General features: G+C 46.3%; 1 protein-coding gene and 1 long non-coding RNA gene across 2 annotated transcripts; both read left to right on the top strand.

Annotated features, from left to right (window-relative positions):
- Positions 1 to 3055: 3055 nt before the first annotated feature.
- Positions 3056 to 4857, top strand: LOC307237348 (uncharacterized protein; the record flags this gene model as incomplete). The annotated part of the gene is made up of 2 exons (XM_080010061.1): positions 3056 to 3248; positions 3770 to 4857. 2 exons carry the CDS (start codon positions 3056 to 3058, stop codon positions 4855 to 4857), a joined length of 1281 nt encoding a protein of 426 aa, XP_079866187.1.
- A 2246-nt stretch (positions 4858 to 7103) lies between these two features.
- LOC307237045 lies at positions 7104 to 11091 on the top strand. Its single transcript, XR_013844401.1, has 8 exons — positions 7104 to 7313; positions 7943 to 8006; positions 8389 to 8431; positions 8607 to 8693; positions 9262 to 9310; positions 9591 to 9759; positions 10012 to 10059; positions 10558 to 11091. It is a non-coding gene; the product is annotated as an uncharacterized lncRNA (long non-coding RNA).
- Positions 11092 to 11350: the final 259 nt, after the last annotated feature.

Below are 11350 nucleotides of genomic sequence, written 5' to 3'. Positions count from 1 at the left end.
CAAGGGAGGGATGGATGGAGGGAGGGATGGAGGAGAGAGGGAGGGAGGGCCAGCTGCTGGATGAGTGGGGGGGGGGGGGCGGGAGGGAGAGAGGGAGAGAGGGATGGCTGCTAGAGGAGTGGAGGGGAGGGAGTGATGGACAGAGGGATGGATGGAGGGTTAGCTACTGGAAGAGTGGAGGGGGTGGAGGGATGGACGGATGGAGGGATAGACGGACGAAGGGAGCTAGGGAGGGATGGATGGCGGCTGGAGGAGTAGCAGGGAGGGAGGGATAGATGGAGGGATAGACGGAGGGATAGACAGAGGGAGGGACGGAGGGAGGGATGGCTGCTGGAGGATGTGGAGGGGAGGGCGGGAGGGGGAATGGCTGTTGGAGGAGTGAAGGGGAGGGAGGGATGACAGAGTGATGGGTGGATGGAGAGAAGGAGGGATAGCTACTGGAGGAGTGGAGGGAATGGAGGGATGGACAGACGGAGGGAAGGAGGGAGGGAGGGAGGGAGGGTTTGACAGAGGGGGGAGGAAGGGAGGGAGGGAGGGATGGATGGATGGCGGCTGGAGGAGTAGCGAGGCGGGAGGAATGGACGGAGGGATAGACGGAGGGAGGGAGGGATGGCTGCTGGAGGAGTGGAGGGGAGGGAGGGAGGGGGGATGGCTGTTGAAGGAGTGGAGGCGAGGGAGGGATGGACAGAGTGATGGATGGAGGGAGAGAAGGAGGGATAGCTACTGGAGGAGTGGAGCTGATGGAGGGATGCACGGACAGAGGGAGGGAGGGATGGATGGATGAATGGTGGCTGGAAGGGTGGAGGGGGGGGACGGAGGGATAGACGGGAGGGATTTATTACATTTCACTGCATATATGTATGGAAGTATGTATATGTATGTGACAAATAAAAAAAATCTTGAACGGGGGATAGACGGGGGGATAGACGGACGGAGGGAGGGAGGGATGGCTGCTGGAGGAGTGGAGTGGAGGGGAGGGAGGGATGGATGGAGGGATGGACGGATGGATGGAGGGATGGCTGCTGGAGGAGTGGAGGGGAGGGGAGGGAGGGATGGATGGAGGGATGGACGGGTGGAGGGATGGCTGCTGGAGGAGTGGAGGGGAGGGAGGAAGGGATGGCTGCTGGAGGAGTGGAGGGATGGACGGATGGAGGGATGGCTGCTGGAGGAGTGGAGGGGAGGGAGGGGGAGGAGTGTAGAGGGTGTTTGGGAGGGTGACACACAGCCCCTGCCTGGATAACCAGAGCTTTAATTTGCTCATCTCCATTCGTCTGGAAAGTGTTTTTATTATTATTATAATTTTTTAAACAACAATGCGTCTTATTTCTGGCACAAAACCGCCTCCTTGACCGTCACGAAAACCACATCGATTTTGACGAAGACTCCGTGCTACGCCCACATCGCACTTTGCCCACATCGTTTTCTCTCTTCGGGTTCTTCTTACGAAACACTTGTTTTGTAACGTGACGGAGCGAGGTCATCTGCTGCTCCGACCCGTTTTCATCAGACCCGCTCGCTTGCATCAGACCGGCCGGGGAAACGAGCCACGTGCTCCGTCGAGGCGTTCCATATCAAGCCGCGTGACAGCTTGAGCTGCGCGGCGGTGGAGGCGCACCGGCCGGGGGTACCGGGGGAGGTACACAGGACGGTTCAACTCCCGCAAAAATCCGACTGGGCTTAGAGAGAGAGAGAGAGAGAGAGAGAGAGAGAGAGCGAGCGGCGACTATATTGAGGTCGACAGCCGGGGAGAACCACCGTCAACCTTGAAGGTTTTCATTAGCCGCCCGAGACTGGATTATCCGATCGATGAATTGAGTTAGAGAGGAGAGGAGCTTCCTCAACATGATCTGCATCTACTTGGCCACACAGTCCTGTCGCGGCGCTGCCGAGATAAATGGCTTTGATAAAAAGAAAAAAAAAAAGTTGACCGTCATGGGCCTTCCTGGAATGTCCCATTTTACACTGAGTGGCTCTCTGGGCGCAGACTTTCGTGTCCTTGTTTGATTCCGGTTATTTGTGGGTTCTTTTCCTTTGGCTGTTGGGCTTCAAATCACTATTTCACATCAATGATTTGTTTGATTGGAAATGCAGGAGCAGGAGCCTTCCAGTAGTAAAAGCCGCACACGCACACACACACCCACGCACGCACGCGCACACACACACACAAACACACACACACACACACACACACACACACACATAAACACCCACACGTTTTTTTTTCATGAGATTTGAAAATTAAGTTTTACGATCAAAGTTGCATTTTGAATTAAACAACTTGAATCGACATGAATCAACATGAATATCATATTTACCTAAAATCCCAATGTAATCACAAAAATATTGACATTTTCGCTCTAACACGAGAAAGAAGTATACATGTCACTTTATTGTGAGGACATTTTTTTTTTTATCCAATTTTGTTATCCTATGATATACTTCATCCCAAAGATATTTTGACCACTTGCATTCACAGGAAAAGCGACAGTGGGGTTTTTTTAATTTTTATTACTGGATACGTGCATTTAGCGCCACTTTGCGGTGAGCACCATTCTCACACACATCATAGTTATTCATAAGCAGCATGCAGCGCTGGAATATGTTTTTGGAAATATTTGCGCCGTTTATCAGTGGTAATATTTACGATAGTATGTATAATAAATGTGTAAATATGTATTTGCACAATAATTATTATTAAGTAATATCTTTTTTTTTTCCCATTGCAACTCATGCCAAGTGAACCACACGTATTTAATTATCTCTAATTTACATCTCTTACTGCTACATGATTTATGGACGAATGGACATGTATAGAAAAAACAAACCTTCGTTTTTCACCAAACGTTATTGATCGCATCATTTTATTTTTTATGGCGTTTTTATGTCCAAACATGTAACAGTCGCCATTATTAGATCATTCAAAGACGCGACTCCGGCTGAGTGGCCCGCGACCCGGAAGAGGTTTTGCCACTTCCGGTTTGGTTTGTTGTCCTCCCCTCCTCCTCCTCCTCCTCCTCCTCCTTCCCCGTGTGCGTTCGCGGCGGAGGTTCCCAAAATGACCAAGCTGCAGCTGCTGAACGCGTACCTGGCGGAGCGTTTGGCGGCCGTGGTGAGGGAGATCCTGGCGGTGGTGGAGGACACGGTGACGGAGTACCGGGAGGAGGCGGATCGGACCCGGCGGGAGAACGACGCCCTCCGAAGGCAGCTGCGGGACGGAGCGCTCGCCGGAGCCGGGACGCAGTGGCTGGGTAAGGGCCAAGCCACCGGGCAGGCTCGTTGCCCCGGGGGCCGAAAGGGTGGTGCTGGGTGGGGTTGGAATATGTATTAAACGTTAATAATTAAAAACTAGGCGTGGTTTTTAGAAAGGCCGGCTGTGTATGTTATTGCACAACTTGATCTAGGGGATTAACCCCGCTGTTGTGTTGCGGTCAGATTGGTCCTTTTTGCTTCACTCACTGCCAGTGTCTTGCCACCTCAGTGGGCCACCCCACTTGGGTGTACAAGACACCGCCATAGAAAACAAAGTAAAAACAAAAGCCTGTGTGCCGGGGCCATACAGACTCGATGAATTGACAATAATACATATCGACTGAAACCACCATGTTACGCATTCCCATGAACATAGATCAACAATAGTACTTACATATAATTACCTCCTTGCCAAGGAAAGAATCTCACAAAGCCAATTTCTCACGGGAATATGAGTTCCACGTGTATTATGTTGCGGAACACTTACTATTAATACTTATTATGAATGCGTTTATTACAGGGTCTTCCAGTGGGAGCCTTCGAATAGCAGCACCGGAGCAGAAGTCCAGTGAGCAGCAGCAGCGTGGGTGTTCGCCAGACACAAACCAGGCTGCTTTTAAACAGGCAGCAGGTAGTGCAGTCAACCAGGCACGTGACCAGGGTGTGTCTGTCCAGTCCAGGCTGTGCATCAAGCCGGACACACCCCCGGTCGAGTTGTCCCCGGATCGAGTCGATGCACGCGAAGACGCCTCCCTAGATTCAGTTGAGTTCACAGTGAAGTCTGAACCGGGTACCCTGACGGAGTGTTCTGGAACCCCCTTGTCGGTCATCCGTCAGCCCTGCCCCAACACTTCCCCTGACGCCGTCCCCGGTGTAGATGCTGACGCCCCCACGCTCAACCAGGAAGTGCTTTCTGTGGTTCAAAGACATATCAAAAGGGAACCTGAGGACTTTGTGGTTTCTGCTGTCAACCATGAGAGTCACGATGACTCTGTCCTCCCAAATTCTCCCAGGGTCCCTGACCAAGCTGGACCCCGATTGGAGGAGGCGGCTGTCAGAGAGCCACCGGGCACCGGCAGGGGCGGGTCAACGTCTGTGGAACAGCAAGAATGCTGTCATGCTCAAAGGCGCCTCTGGGAATCACTGGCGTTGAGCGGCGCTGTCCTCGGCAACACGTCGGCAGTAGCCGGGCACCAGTGTCCGCGCTGCGACGAACTGTTTGGCGATCCGTGCCTCGACCTCCACGCGGATCGGAAGAGGAAGAATTACGCCTGCGATTGGTGCTGCAAGTCCTTTGGCCAGCTGACTGACCTGCGGCGCCACCTGCGCACACACACGGGCGAGCGGCCGCATCGCTGCACCTTCTGCTCCAAGAGCTTCAGCCAGAGGGGAAACCTGAAGCGGCACCTGCGCATCCACACGGGCGAGAGGCCATACAGCTGCCCCTACTGCTACCGCACCTTCAGCGACGGCGACAGCATGAAAAAACACAAGCGCACCCACACGGGGGAGCGGCTCTACCGCTGCCCGCGCTGCTCGAAGGCCTTCAGTGCCGCCAGCGCCCTGCAGCTACACGTGAAGAAGGACATGTGCTTTCTGTCCAGCTAGAGCTCGGTCTGGTCACAGTGTGGTCTTCACTCGGGACTGGATGTGATGTTATGGTGGAGTGGGGGAGTTGAAGTAGTGACTGATGCAGTCATTAGCACTAGGGTTTGCAATAGTACTACTACTAGTGCTGGCATTAACATGAGGTCACATTTATTTATTAATTTGAATTTTTTTTTTTTTTTTTTTTTAAGTTGCACTTGAAGTTGTTTTAAAGCAGAAGAATGATTGAGACTTCTAAGAGCAGGTGTGTGTCTGTCTTTATCGTGGTAGCCCATCCTTAGGGTTTAATACAATTAATATTACTACATTTTATTTATAATACACTTTTACATTAATTTGGGCCGTGGCTCAGGAGGTAGAGCAGGTCGTCTAGTAATCTGAAAGTTGCAGGTTCAATCTCCGGCTCCTCCTGCTAGCATGCTGCAGTGTCCTTGGACAAGACACTTAACCCCTGACTGCTCCTGGTGGCTGTTTGGCTATGAATAATTGTAAGTCGCTTTGGACAAAAGCGCCTGCTAAACGATGATGAAATTTGAAATCTGCTAGATGTAGCAGATTAGCAGCAGACAGGGGTAAAAAAAAAAAATGAGGGAATAAATAGGGAAACATGTAAAGGGACTACAACAAAACAAACAAACTGATTTGTAACAGCACTTACTGTCTGTGCAAACCTGCTCGATCTCCCATGATGCATTGTACTTAATCGCAGGGATCTGGAAGAGCAGTCTGCTGATTTTTGGTGATTAGTTCCTTGAGATTTCCATCTGGAAATTTGGTGGATAAACCTTAACCAGGCAAGGCAGGGAGACAAATGCATTACATGAATTATGGCCCTACACTGTATTTAAAGCTCTTTGATTTGTATTGCCCAAACCAAGGCCTACTTGATTCAAGAAGCGTAGTAAAACATACTTGCTTGTTTAGATTTTTCTGTAATTTAATATAGGTTCTAACATCAATTTAACTGACCTAGTATTGCTGTGTTTCTGATCAAACCTGAACAAGGGCAGGACTTTTTAAGGGGGTGACTTCACTTGACATAAACTCAAAACATAAAGGGAAATAAACTGAAAACAAGCAATATATTATGATATACAATTGGTGTATTTGGATGAGAGGAATGCTAAATTCCTTCTCAACAGTTTTGTTGTGTGGAATCTGCAGCTGGCAGCCCACAGTCCGGACCTAGAGTGGAATGTTTTGTGCAATAATAGGGTGTTTTAGAAATATTTATTTTCATTATAGTAAAGCTTGAATTAATTCATTTTGCTACTGAATGACCAAGGTTAGTCCTTAGGCAGAGTTACAGAATTGTTTTGAATTGATAGTTCACTGAGTGAAGTAGTGACAATGAGCTTTGTAAACTATAGATCTCAAACTCGCGTTTCACATGTTCATTCCAAACCTACTGAAGGGCATTCGATCTGTTACTTGGCACCAAATAAATAACTGCTGGTAATAAGACACCACAATGCTTCTGAAGTTTTGATTGTGTTGGGAGGGGAGTTTGACCTTTCCTCTAAAAACAAAATCTCTTAACAGGAGTTAACAAATGTTATGTTGTACATTGACTTTCTGAAACATTCATGTAAATTATTTGATATAATGAACTTATCCCATGATTCTTCAACCATGGCTACCATTATGAATAGTCACCCTGGAAACAAAAAAAAAATACCAGGAAAGATTGCATACCACTGATGTGTTTCTAACAGTGATATTCATTCTTGTTAGGGTGCTAGATGTATTACGTTGCATCTGATTACGGCTCCCGATGAGTGATGATGGGAACCTCCGTGCAAATATTTGCTCAGGGTGATTGCTGCTGCCCTCTAAAATGAGTTTCAGTGACGGTAAACATTCTAACCTTCTGTTGAATCAAAACCTTAATTATACCAGTACACACATCCATTACATTACATTACATTACATTACATTACATCCTCTGGGGTATTAAAAGTAAAACAAAACGAAAAAACGTATCCAAGTGTAATCAGTTACATCCTGATTCCCAGTCTAGGTGGTATGATAGTCATTTTTAGTTATAAATTCGTAGTACATGTATTTGAATTGTGTGTGGAGCTTTTACTCTAACGGCAGAGCTTTTATACTGAAGGGCTAAGCTTTTAATTTGAAGGGCGGGGGGTGGTGTAGGAAGTAGTGATGTCGTAAAGCATTTCCAACTGTCGTACAGCAGACGCTATAAAGTCTCCAGACCGACTCACGTCCGTCTTCTTCCTCGTCTTCTCCCGGACGCGCTGAGTAGCGAGCGCCGACTGTTCATGTTATGTTCATTAGATACGATTAAATAGGCTGCTCATTCGTCTGGTTAAGCAGATTAATGTATTTAAATGAAGGCGATGCCGTGCAGTTGTGCGCGTTTCTCTGAGGAGACACTCGTATCAGAAATGCAAAGCGAGAGGTGTGTGTCGCCACGTGGCGGTGCTTTAGCTAAGGTAAGCTACCAGCTAGCATTCAAATATACCGTTTTAACGCGCTGGTTTTGTGCATTCGTTTCCAAATACGACTGTTAACGTTTATAGCAATGCTTTTGTACCGACTCAAAATGGGGGAGCTAACTATTAGACCAGTTGGCTGCGCGGTGGCGGCCTCACGTTAACTAACAGCGTTAAATAATGCTTGGACGGGCCCTACGGACGTCTTGTATCAGCGTTGAATATACCACGAGTATTCCAGGCGTGGAAATAATAAATTCACAAAAACATGTATTGATTAAATTCAGAGCCATACCTTATTTTTTTTTATTTTAATTTGAGGCCGACTACGCTTTTGTCGCATGCGCTCTTACTCCTGATTTAAGTTGGACACCAGAGGCTGCACGTTGTGCCTTCAACTGCCGTGAAACGTACAAATGCCGATGCCCTTGGATTTTTCCGAGAATTAAGCCATTTGTGGCTTAATTCCAAGACTGCAATGGCTAGATTGACTTCATGTTTTGCTTTCATCACTGCACTCTCCGTTGCTGTAGGGTGACAATGAGGCATGACACATCGCAGTCGTTTTGTGGCTTCGTTTTCTGTCTGGTTCCTGCCCCGGAGAAGTGACTTGCTATGTTTGCTTTCAGGGCGAGGTCTCGGATACTGGTTGGGATGATGCACGGGAATATATCTGCTGATACGAGATGAAAGGTTGGTGTTCTGTAGTGGGTCGGAGTTGCTGCAGATGAATGCACATTTTAGTATTTTTGACCGTATGTATGTGACAAATAACCTTGAATCTAAATCAAACCTGTGAGTTCATTTGAAATTAGAAATGCAAATATCCATAAAGATTGCAACATTAACATGAGAAGTACATTTTAACTTTTAATAAGTTGAACTGCGTAGTGGATGGATTGCACAGCACAAGTCAAGCCTAGACCAGTGGGTTGTAGTACTGGTGTGGTGCATAGACTAATCCAACTCGTGCAACCCACTGCTGTGAACAACCAATGGCAGTGCTACTATGAAGGTTGAACAAGTCTCCTATTAAAGATGGAATGGATGTTAACTATATATTTCCTCATTTTAGAACACTGCTGGTTTTCATGTGGAGAATGCGGCGGACATGTTGGGTATGTTGCATTGGCAAATTTGTCAGCCCATCTCAACGTCATGATGACTTGAAGAATGTTCAACTGCACTGATCCTGTGAATGACACTAGCTTCTCTGAACGACGTGATGCATGCATGACTATCGCAAAGCTGCTATAAAAAACTCAATACTAATGCTTCCATTCTTTCCTGTAGATGTTTGCCACCACCAGGCTGTACCCCTTTTGTGAAGAGCTGCAATTGCAGTGAGAATGATCTTGAACATTCAAAGATTATCTTGAGGTAGGCCTGACGTCCATGTTGTCTGATTGACTACGTTGTACCACATTAGATGATGGTCGTTTGCTACTCAACTGTACTTTGCCATCTCTAACCAAATCATTACCGAGGCCTATCCCAATGGACCCTTCACAATAGGGCCTCATTGTTGGAAATGCCTCGAACAGTAAACTTGCAGTTTGCTTTACCCATGTTGTAACTGCCATTTACCTTGTGGGATATAACTGCAGAATAAATGATCTTAATGGCTGAAAGTAAGACTGTTGCCATACGTTTACAAATTATGTTATGTGCACAGCCTCAGATGTAGCAGTCATTAAATTGGCCAGCAACTACTTATCACAATTTATTCCTTAACCCTGGGGCAATTTTCACTGAGCAAGGACTGAACTATCACTTCAGCGATGCATGCTAATGGTTTAGGTCTATTTAAATCTCATGGTGCAGGCCTAATTAGAATCCTAGTTAAATCTTCCTTCCTGGAAATCTGCAGTCCTAGGTTAGATATGAGACAACTATTCATAAAGTGGAATTACATACACTGAAACTAAATAGTGTGGCTTTTTGGCAGGTGGTGACAAACTGGCATGGCAACACAATTAAGTTCTGTTACTGGACTGGTGAGTAAAGTTGTAAAAACATATATATATTTTTTAATGATGGTTTTGTGGGTTGAGCCCTCTAAATGATATTTAACGCACTGCATGGTATCTGCAGCCAGTTGCTCTTTCAATTGGTTTGTTCATAAGTCGGTGCTAGACAAACTCAACATCTGGCATCGTTGGACTCCTTGCCACAGATGTTTGGAGTCCTGGTATTTCTGTTGGGACAATCTGACCCTGCAAAGCAGGTTAGTGTTTGGTGTGTCCAATTGTTAACTCTGCCTTCCTCTGCCGCCAGTGTAGTCACTTGGACCTCTCCACATAGTAGAGGACACTGGCTTCGTCCAGTTGACAGACTTCTAGCTTCAGCCTGGAAGGAAACGCAGATGAGTCCATACAGCTCAGCTGCCCCTATGGCTTCCACACTTCACGTGGCCACAAATGGAGTTGCTGGAGTCACTGGAAGGGTGAGTCAAGTGAAATAAGTGTGAATTGCAGTCTGGAACCTGTTGACATGAAAGCACTGCATGGTATCTGCAGCCAGTTGCTCCTTCAATTGGTTTGTTCATAAGTCGGTGCTAGAGAAACTCAACATCTGGCATCGTTGGTCTCCTTGCCGCTGATGTTTGGAGTCCTGGTATTTCTGTTGAGACAAACTAACCTTGTAACGCAAACTTGTTTTTGTGTGCGAGTGGCCGCTAACCTCTGCTTCTTTACAGGTTTGAATGACCTGCACCTACAGTCTTGGCTGTGAAAAGCATTCAGATGTGAGTATCTAGTTTGAGATCCAAAATGTTGGCGTTTTCCCAAATGCTCAATTGGTGTTTGCTTTGTTTAATTTACTGTCATGCATGTCAAGTGTAGTTTTTGAATGTTTCAAAGAACTGGGCCATATTAAAACAAGCATAACCATGTGTGCATTTTGGCTCATTTGTCTAAAATTCAATTGGTCATATACCAAGGCATTTAGGGTCTTCTGTGCCTAATTAGCTGTGGAAATGACCATATAACAAACTTATTCCGGTGGGTTTCGCTAGCACTTGTGCTGGGGTCTCGCATTGGGAACATGACATGCCCCATAGTGTGAGCACCTTGTGTCGATTACGCACATTTTGGTATTTTTAGAGGTTATTGTGCGTAATCACCGGTGTTAAGACATTACACTGAATATATGTATGACCATATGTATGTGACAAATAACCTCTTGACCTTAAATGTTTTAAAGCCATTTTACAAAATTAACTGCAACATTTTCTATTTTTCAGGTGACTAGAAGCAAGGTGAGACAGCGGTGTGAAAAGTATAAAGGTGTGGGATCACTTTCAAAGAGGGTCATTGAGCTCCTGACTCCTGGCCCTTAACGCAGTGATCCAACAGCAGAAGCTCCCAGGAGATTGTTTGTGGACAGGCTTTCCATAGCTTGGCTTCCATCTTTTGGTGCAACAATGCACTTGTTTTATTTGGATGTCGCATGAAGATGGGTTGGATAATCTTTAAATGTTTGAGAATGCACGCAGCCGAAATTTGTTTAGCCTTGCACTGCTGGGCTCAAAGTGAATGCATTTTGTGCTTTTGCAGTGAACTGAGGGATGGCTTCAGGCGTCTGAAGCTTGATCTGGACTTGTCTCTGATCCATGAAGAAATGTAAAGCAGTTATGAACTTGACTGTCAAAACCCATCATGTATGAAAATGTATTGTGCTTTTTTGTAGTATGCAACTATGAGCAGGGATTTCAGAAAAGTTTGTCATTGCTGTGCATGTAATGAAAATTGTCTCCATTAAATTCCGTTTATTAAAATGCGTTGTCCATTGATTTTTATTTTTTTTTTTAAACACAATTTGTAGTTTGATCCACTTCTAAGAATCCTAGAACACTTTTCACCAATTAGGCTTTCGCCTAATTTCTGACTGCCGAATGTATTGGGTTTATTGTAATGTCTCTCGCCAGCTATAGGAGAAGCTCTGTCAAACAAATATTGCAGCAGAGCTGGCTGCGTCATTGCCTTCAAGCTAGACTATGGGAGGTGACTGCAGGCTATGCAACTTTGTGCAGACTG

Source organism: Zeus faber (genome assembly GCF_960531495.2).
Source record: "Zeus faber genome assembly, chromosome: 11".
NCBI classification, from domain to species: domain Eukaryota; kingdom Metazoa; phylum Chordata; class Actinopteri; order Zeiformes; family Zeidae; genus Zeus; species Zeus faber.
This window is presented reverse-complemented; position numbering and strand designations above follow the sequence as displayed.